This window comes from Coloeus monedula, assembly GCF_965178545.1.
Source record: "Coloeus monedula genome assembly, chromosome: 1".
NCBI lineage: Eukaryota > Metazoa > Chordata > Aves > Passeriformes > Corvidae > Coloeus > Coloeus monedula.
Window position 1 is genome coordinate 3,887,044 of NC_138781.1, and position 9,404 is coordinate 3,896,447.

The 9,404-nt window shown below is 52.1% G+C and overlaps 1 protein-coding gene across 1 annotated transcript; it reads left to right on the top strand.

Moving 5' to 3' along the window:
- Positions 1–5,081: 5,081 nt before the first annotated feature.
- On the top strand, positions 5,082–6,925 carry LOC309579528 (uncharacterized protein; the record flags this gene model as incomplete). Its single annotated transcript, XM_082292915.1, is given in 2 exon segments — positions 5,082–5,556; positions 5,559–6,925. Coding segments are annotated over 2 exon segments (1,842 nt in total).
- Between the last annotated feature and the right edge of the window lie 2,479 nt (positions 6,926–9,404).

Below are 9,404 nucleotides of genomic sequence, written 5' to 3' on the forward strand. Positions count from 1 at the left end.
TTTGCCTTTTGCTGACCTGGTATGAAGAATGATCTCCCAAAGGAGGACAGGGCTTGGACATGCCATGCCAGCACCTCTGTGTTTCTTGGAATGACTGTCCATGTCAGGACATCAAGTCATGACGCAGTGGAGAGAGGATTTGGCAGGTGAAGGTCTTGGAGGATTAGGGTGTTTCATGAGGAAAGGAGCTTGGGGGGTGAGAGCCTGGTCTGGGAAGACACTGGGAAATAATTCTCATTTAAATAAGAGCAAACAAAGGCAAATATATAATGTGTATTTGGGAAACAGAGAGAGAAATGGAGAGAGAAACAGAGAGGATGTGAGCAAAACACATTCACACATTTATTTATACATACTGCCCAAATGCAAGAGACTTTATTAGACCAGAAGTGAAGCATTACCTTAAAAAACAAAATCAAACAAACAAACAAACAACAAAAACCCCACAAAATCCCCACAAAATAACAAAGCAAATTGCCCCAAGTGTGAGGTTTCCTAAGTGGGAGGACCTGGCAGCGCTTTCACTGGCATCTAGTGGTGCATTGCAGAGGCAGTCGATGGCACAGCTTCACTTCCAAAGTGGATTTCCCTTCAGGCTGGGGCATCACCACTTCCAAAATGGGTTTACAAAGAGGTGGTTTTGGACACAGCCTAAACTCTGCCCTGACAGCTTTGTCTGTGAATCATTTTTGGGCATGAACATAAAATGCTTGGAGTCTAGTTTTGACCACATGAGCAAAATCTTGGCATCATACCATTGGGACCATTTGGTCTCTCTTTCCTTGGATTTTGGGGCTTTGCAGGAGTCTGAGGGGACATCAGGCAGATCTGATCTGTTTGGAGGAGAGGCTGAGCTGGGGCTGGGAAAATGCAGATGTCAGTGGGGAGCAGCAGGAGCTCTGAGGGCACAAGTCCTCTGCCCTGCTGGAGGTGTCCCCTTTGGAATAAGGTAAATGGTGCCCCAGTGGACAAATGGACACTGACACAGCTGGCATGGCACGATCCTGGCCCCTTCCTCCAGAACCCTCTGGAAGCAAAGAAGTCACAAAAACAGTCTCCACCCCTCCAGGGCTGAGATTCATCTCAACCCTCATCCATGTCCTGTCCCAACTCTGTCCCTCCAGGGTGACACACCCCCGTGTTTGATAGAGCTGCTGACTGGCACCAGGCAGGTTTGTGGGGAGGTATTATGGAAAAAGGAAGGATGGAAAGGGGAAATGTTAGCCAAGGAGTCCCCAGCATGACCTACACCGTGGTCTCTCCTGCCTGTCCAGGACCTCCTGTGGGATTCTGGTGCATCAAAGCAGAGCAACTTGAGTAAGGCAGACTGAATGAGGCTTGTGTGTCTTCTGCTGTGCATGTCCTGCTCTAGAGATGGTTGAATTCACATGAATTCTTTCTTCACTGGATTGGGTAAGACTGGAATATAGGTGCCTCTTCAAACTGGTGCTGCTGTCTCACACTGCTGGTTTGTACTGGGGTAAAAAATATATCAGCAGACTTCAGCTTAGTTTACAAACAGTGTGTAGAGTAAATCTGAACTCCAGGGAATATGTAACTTCAAATTTCCCTGTGTGATCCAAGCCAGACACGTCACCATCTCCTGCCTCAGTTTCCCTGAGTCAGAGAGGAGAAGAACAGCATGTTTGCAGCCTTGAATCATATGTAGGACAGGTTTGGAGGTGCTGGTGCATGCAGGAATAAGTGTTATTGTCCAGCCTCAGAGGCATGGGACAATCCCCACTCTGCCCCAGGGAAGAGCCGTGCTGCAGCAGCTTTTCCTCATTCCCATGCTCCTAAAACCTTCCCAAGGAAGCATCCTGGGCTAGAGCTTCCTGCAGAACCTCTAAGCCTCATTGTGCAGGGCAGATCCAGGATGGTCTGGGTGCTTTCCATGGGATCCAGCTGAGGCTCAGCCTCTCCCAGGCAGTGCTCATCCCTCTGCTAAATCTACTCCACATCCCTCAGTGTCCACCCTTGTCAAATCCACCAAGCCACTGAGTATCAAAGGGATCCTTTGCTGGTAAATGGGCACAGACCCTCCCCACTCCGCCAAGGGGGATTGCAAACTGCTGCACGCACAGGAATACTCCCTGGAATGCATCCTTCCTCTCTGGATACAGAAATACTCCCTGGGATGCATCTTTCCTCTCCTGAAACCTCCTGGAGCCTGGGAGGGAAGAAGGATGCTCGCAGTGCCGCAGGATGTTTTCCTCCCCAGAACAACAAAAAATAAGGGAACACTCTCAGCTGGGACAAGCGGCAAATGTCCCGAAGCTGCCCCAGTGGCTGCCAGGGCAAGGGAGGGCAGGATCGGGACCAGGGATGCAGGGAAGGGGGACTACAACTCCCAGAAGGCAGCGCGGGCCGGGGACCCCTCCAACTTTCCACCAACACGGCGGAGAGAAGAAGGACACCTCGGGGACAAATCCCCCTGCGCTCCATCCCGGCGCTCCCGCCGGCACCTTGGCGGTGCCTGGGCATCCTTCGGGGCGCTGCCAGCGCGGAGCATCGGCCCTGCCCGGCCCTGCTCCGCCGGGCTTGGCTCTTCGGCTTTGTTTGGCTTCACCCTTCCTCCGGTAGCTCTCGCTGCTCTCTAGGTCAGACTTCCTTTAGGTCAGCCCGGCTGCGGCCACCACACAATTTCCAGCCGAGTCTGCGCCGCGGCGGTGCCGCCGGGGATGCTCCGGAGGAGGGAGATGCCAGCGCGCACCTGAGGGACCGCCCAGGTAAGGGGCGCTCGGCCACCAGCCCTTCCTGAGTCCCCGGAGCCGAGGGAAGGACACAGCAACTCCCTGGGATCTGGTTCTGCCCTTCCTTCAAACCCCGAGCCCCGGGGATGGCGGAGCTGGAAGTAAAGGGTGGGTTGGGATGTGGAGGATCTGGAGAGTGGAAAGAGGGAAAAAAAAAAAAAAAAAAAAAAAAGGTAGAAAGGAGGCAGGAATTTCTTCTTTGGCGTTGATCTGAGTTGAGGGATTTGTTGCTTTTTGCCGGAATTCCTGGCGATTGAAACGCTGCTGCCAGGGCGGTGTTTCCCTAAGGGGCAAGTGTGAGCATCCCTGGTGAGGGGAGAGGCCGTGGACACTGCAGTGACCCACTGGCACCTGCGGCCCCCCCGGGACCCCTCAGCATCACCCAGACCCCAGGAGTGTCCTTGGTGCCGAGGCTAAATCCACTACCCACTCGGGGTTAATGACTTTCCTTAATAAAGATGCAATACTGAACTTTTCTGAGTCCTCTTTCCAGCCTGGCTGCTGCTGAGGCTTTGTCTGCTTTGAGATAAAACCCGTTGTGTTGTCACACAGCTCCTCCCCGCCCACGAAGGAGTGCTGGGGTGTCTCCCCTCCAACAGCAAACACTGAGCCCAGTTCCTGCTCCAGGTGGGTGTGTTTTGTCTCTCCTGGCTCAGTATAACTTTGCAGGTGGTTGGGGTTTGGGATATATTATTAATATTAATATTAATTATATTAGTTATATTAACATTAATATTAATAATAATATTACTATTAATGTTAACATTAATAGTAATAATAATATTAATATTACTACTACTAATATTGGTTTTGTTTTCCTGTGGTTCCTCTGTACCATCATGAAGAACTCAGCTGGGATGGGAGCACCATTGTGTTCATAGCTCTTACCAGCAACAGTGGGATCCAGATGGATTGGCTGGTGGGGAAACACATGGCAGGACCAAATCTGAAGTAATTTTCCCCATTATAACCGAAATAGCTGCCCAATTAATTTACCACACTGACCCCTCTCCTCTGATGAACTCAGAGCTGCAAACTCTGCATCCCAGCTGTGCCTGGATGTTTATCCTCCACATCTCCCACTGCCTGTCCCCTGATCCATGGCAACCCCCCTCCCCAGCCCCTGCACCTCAGCTCCCCAGGGACTCATCTTCCCAGCCACCGCCCTGCTGGCCTCCCAGACCTCCTGGGATGAGATCTCACCGGCAGCCTGTGTCCCTGCTGGCCTCCTGCCCCATAACTGGAGATTTTGGCAGCCTCACCCTCAGCCATCAGTGCAAGCCTGCCCAGCCACATGTGCTCCTGTTGACAGTCATCCCCACTGCCTTCCTCCCCTCCGCCTTTCTGGCTCCCTTTCCAGCTGCAATCCACCCTCCTGATGGGAGACACTGCTCACATCTCTGTTGGCCCTGATTTATTTACTTTTCAAATGGAAATGCATAAGGACCCACACCCTCCTGCCAGCTGGACCCTCTTGAGGAGGACAAAGTCACTTCAGCTTCCAGATTTCCCTTCTTCAGCTTCCCACTGAGGACATCACTGACCTGTCCTCCCCTGTGCATGGAGATCTGTCCATCCAAAGCAGGGCACCCCAGTTTTGCAAGTGATGATGAGTTTGGGGTTTCTTCTCAGTTCAGAGGATCTCATTTGCTCTGCAGCCACTTACCAAAAATGAGTCTAATTACAATAACTACTGCAAAGTGCATTATTTAATTAACTTACATATCTTCTTGATCAAAGGACAGAGGACTGTTCTGAGAATAAATCACTAGCATGGCAGTAGTAGAGCTGATACCTCAGTGTCATTGCAGCAGCAAATGCATCACTGACCCCCCAAAACTTTGGGAAATCATCCCATTCCTGCCCTCTCTGCCAGTGTCCAGTTGAGGCTGCGGCTTTGTTGGCCTCTGGTTCAGTGTTTTGTGGAGCAGCCAAGGTGCCACCCATTGTGTTGACGTACTGAACACAGGAGGTGGAGAAGAGATAACAACCTAATAATTTTCCCTTTATTTTTTCAGTCTGGCAGTTTAAGTCTCCAGGAATAGCAGAGAAGCCTTTCCAGGAATGCCAGGGAAGCCTCTCCAGACAAAAGGAGGATGGAGATGGAGCTATAAGCATTTCATCTACAAGCTGAGGTGTCAGAAGGCCAAGGAATGAGGAAGAGCAGCACACTGTGTTGGCCCTGAGCTGGCATAGAGCAGCAGCACCCCGTTCCCACGGGGAATGCATCCATTCCATCACTCTTTCATGTGTGTCCTGGTGGTTTTTGCATCCCCACTGTGGCTCTGTTGTACCCATGGGCTGCCTGGCAACTATTGAGGACCTGCCATGAGGGATGTGTTCAAACCCAGGGTGCCACAGACCCACCCGTGCAAGGAGTGCAGGAAACCCTTCAGCAGGCAGGGGAACCTGAGCGGGCACCAGCAGATCCACACAGCAGAGCAGATCTTCCCTTGCGGGGCGTGCAGGCGGCGCTTCACCACGTGGGCCCACCTGGCCACCCACCAGAGCATCCACACGGGGCAGAGACCCTTCTGCTGTGGGAACTGCAGGTGCTGCTCCTGCCTGGAGATCTGCCTGGCTGCCCTCCAGAGGCCTCACGCCAGGGCCGGCCCCTTTGGCGAGAGCCTGAGCTCCAGGGTCTCCCTCAGTGCCCACACGCGCACCCACGGCGAGGGGAGCCCGTCCGCCTGCGCCGAGCGAGGGAGGAGCTTTGTGGAGAAGGGCACCCTCACGGCCCACGGGGAGGTGCACAGGAGGGAGAAGCCCTGCGAGTGCCCCCAGTGCAGCAGGTGTTCTGGGCAGAGGGCACGCTGCTGGCTCAGCAGAAGGGGCACCTCTGGGGGGGCCCTTTCATCTGCATGGAGTGTGGGAAGGGTTTGAGCACCAAGAGGTGCTTCAGCATCCACCAGAGGAGCCATGCCAAGCAAAAAGGGCACAGCAACAGTGTCGTCCAGATTAAAGAGGAGCCTGATTTTGGCTTCAGGCCAGAGGAGAGTGTGCTGGAGAACACGGCCCGTAAAGGAGATGTGGCCCAGGAGTGTAGCATACCTAGAAACCCATCAAACCCAAGAAACCCTCCTTGGAAAATCCAGGTGAAGGAGGAACCAGAACCACCCACTGATGGCACAGCAGGCACTGCTGCAGCAGCCTGCCAGAAACTTCACATCAAGGAAGAGCCACCAGAAAACCCAACCTATGGAAAGCTCTTTGATTCAAAGATCCCACTACCAGTCTTACAGGGGAGACAGCCTAAAAAGGAAGAAGATGCAGATGGGCAGCACAAATGGGAAGTCCCAGTGGTCAATAAACGCGTGCTTCATGTGAAGGAAGAACCTGAGGAAAGCACTGATTTTGGGATGTGTTATGGACAGAAGCCAAACCCCAGTGCTGTCCAGACGATCCAAATTCAAGAGGAACCTGGTGTGGAGGCCAACCACCAGGAGCGCCAGAGCCCAAAGAAGAAGCAGGAGAAATGCTGCCAGTCCACCAGAGAGGAGATGCTGGAGAAGCGTAAGAAATCCATGTCCAGGAAAGATCCCTCAGCAAAAGGAGACCCCCGGGGCGAACGGACATTCCCCTGCCCCGAGTGCGGGAAGAGCTTCAACCAGAAGTCGAACCTGACGAGGCACAGGAAGATCCACACGAGCGAGGGGCCCTACAAGTGCAGCGAGTGCGGGGAGAACTTCCGCATGAAGCGCAAGCTGCGGCGGCACCAGCGCGCCCACCTCAGCGAGCCCTTCAAGTGCCCCGAGTGCGGCAAGAGCTTCAGCCAGCGCTCCAACCTGCTCCGGCACCAGAGGATCCACACCAAGGAGGAGCCCTACCGGTGCCCCGAGTGCGAGAAGACCTTCAACCAGAAGGCCAACCTCTTCCGGCACCAAACCATCCACGCCCGCATGGGGCCCTGCAAGTGCACCAAGTGCGGGAAGTGCTTCCCGCACAGGCGCCACCTGATCAAGCACCAGCTGCTGCACTCTCGGGGGGGAGCCCACAAGTGTGGGGTCTGTGGGAAGCGCTACCGGCTGAAGAAGTACCTGAGGAGGCACCAGAAAATCCACACAAGGGAAGGAGCTTCTCCCTGCTCAAAGTCTGGGGAGAACGCGCGGACTGGACCCCACCCTGCTGAACAGAGGGCACTGGGCCTCGTGAGGAGTGATGGGGAGAGCTGAGCAGGTGGTGTGCCTGCTCCTGAGGGAAAATCCTTTGGGAAGGGCAAGGGATGGAGACAAACTCAATGTGGGCAGGATCTGGGGGTGGGCAGGTCAACCTGCAGGGACAGTGAGGCCAAGGGGACACAGGACAGCTGAAAACCAATCCTGTACCACTTTTCTGAGTACAAACCTCAGGGTATCACTTGCTCACAGCTGTGGGATGGGGCTGGAGAGCCAAGCACTTGGAGAGATAAGAGCTTTGCATCCTTTGTAGTGGTGTAATGTGCCACTAAAGGCTGCCAAAGTTGTGGATGCCAAAATTACCTTGTGTGGACAGTATAGAACCAGGAGTTTCAGGCAGGGTTTATTTTTGTTACATCACTGTGTCTCTAAAAGGTGAAAGGAACCTTTCCCCTGCAGGCAAGGGTTTAAACCAAGTCTCCTCCCTCATGTGTCTCTGATCCACACCTTGAGGGAGCTGATGGACCCTTCCCAACTGGGTGATACAGATTTGGGACAAACTACTGCCAGCTAAATGAGGGTTTTAAGCCTTGAATCCCCCAAACCAGGCTGCCGGATTGGTTTAATCCAGCTCCCTAAAAGTGAGTTATTCAAAACTAATGACTGTTTTCCCAAAGGCAGCCCAGAGGCCAGGGGATTGTGTTCTGGTTTGTGCCCCCACAACCCCAATCCGTGGGTGTAAATCAGAGTGGCTTTCCTTACATCGAGTTTCACATCCCTGATGAGCAGGCGGCTTTGCCACCACGAGTCCCAGAGGCATCGATGACTTCAGCAGCTTGAGAAGCTTGAGCTGGCTTTCAGCACCTGCTTCCCTACCTCTTACTGTGATGCTCTTGGTAGGGTATGGACTCCACTGGGCATTCAAATTTATGGATTTAGGGAATTCAAACTGAGCAGCAGGAATAGGTGAAAAATTTCAGACTTTGTGGACCAGAGAACTGGAAATTATTTCCCTCTAGGGATGTTTTCCCTTCCTTTCCCTGGCGTAAAGGGACTGTGCAGCTACTCAAAACGGTGGACAGTCAGCAGCTGTTATAACTCACTGCTGATGGTTTGTTTGAGTGCTCCCTGGTCAGGTGAATCTTTTTGTCTTGAAAGTCCCTGGTGAAGCAGAGATGTGGATTGAAATGTATGGGTGATAACAACAAGTTTAGAATGTTCCAGGGAAATCTAAGGATCACCCTTGTTAGAAAAAATGGGTCTCTAAGCAGGAGAAACCTCTCTGCAGGACTGGGAACTGTTCCTTGGCAATAACATGGCTGAGCCAAACTGGACAAAGCAAAATGGCCTCAGTAATAGGCCAGTAGGGTACAGCAGAGCCTGTCAGTGGGGACAGAATGATGGACAGCATTTATTTCCTTTCCATTAGCCAAGCTGTAGAGACTTTTGCCAGGAGCAGGAACTGCTGTGAGAGGATTTCCAGCTGTATCATTTTGTCCCTGCACAGGGACAGGGCAGTGAGTCAATGCCAGCAGCTCTCCTGGACATCACTGGGTCTTCCACCCTTCACCATGGCCAGTCCTACCTTCTGGGGAAAATCAGGGCTGGCAGTTTGTAATATCTCCTAAATAAATAAGTATTCAAAGAAAAGAAGAAAACAAACTGAGCCTCTCTTCTGGTTTTTTTGGGGGGGGTTTATCATAAATATCACCGAGAGAACCACACTGTGTTCTACCCACACTGCAAGAGGTGAATGGTGCCAGAGCCAGATGTGTACCAGTAGCAACCACGTTTAACTGGGTTTAACTGGAGATTGTCACAGAATCACAGAATGGTTTGGGTTGGAAGGGACCTTAAAGATCATCCAGTTCCATCGCCCCGTCATGGGCAGGGACATCAGGATTGAACAAAGCCAAATACTCACAGTAGCAAAACAGCCTTCATCCTTTTCTCCCCCATTAAAAAGGCTCCCAGATAATAATAAATATTTTTATTAATAAATAAAATAATATTTTGCACTGCATAGATTTTATTGGAAACCCACCTGTGTACGCATTGCCTGAGCAGTCTCTGTCACCAAGGAAAAGGATGCCCACAAAGTCTGGTTTTACAGTGAATTGAACGGGGTAAAACTGAACCCAATGCAGTTAAACCTAAGTAAAAGTCATGTTACTGAAGAGACATCCAAGCTCTGATGACTTTTAAAAAGGAATCTGGTTTTGCACTGTGGTAAGGCTTGTCTTAAAGCAAGTTAGGCACAATTTTTGCCTGGATTTCAGGGGGAGTTTGGCCGAGCATCACCTCATTGACAATCTTTGTGTATGACCTCAGCATCAGTTCTGTCTCCAGCTTTCAGCATGGCCTGTCTGGATGGAGATGGAGCTGGGGACAGGCTGTGGTGGGCAGTGTTTGAGCAAGAGAGCTCCTGTCGTGCTCGATGGGACACAAGTGGTGCTTGGCGTGTTCTGCTGTGGTGGGAAGGAGAGGGTCCTTGGCTCCAGAACAAACATCTGCTCCAACAGAAGTGCCTTGGGAT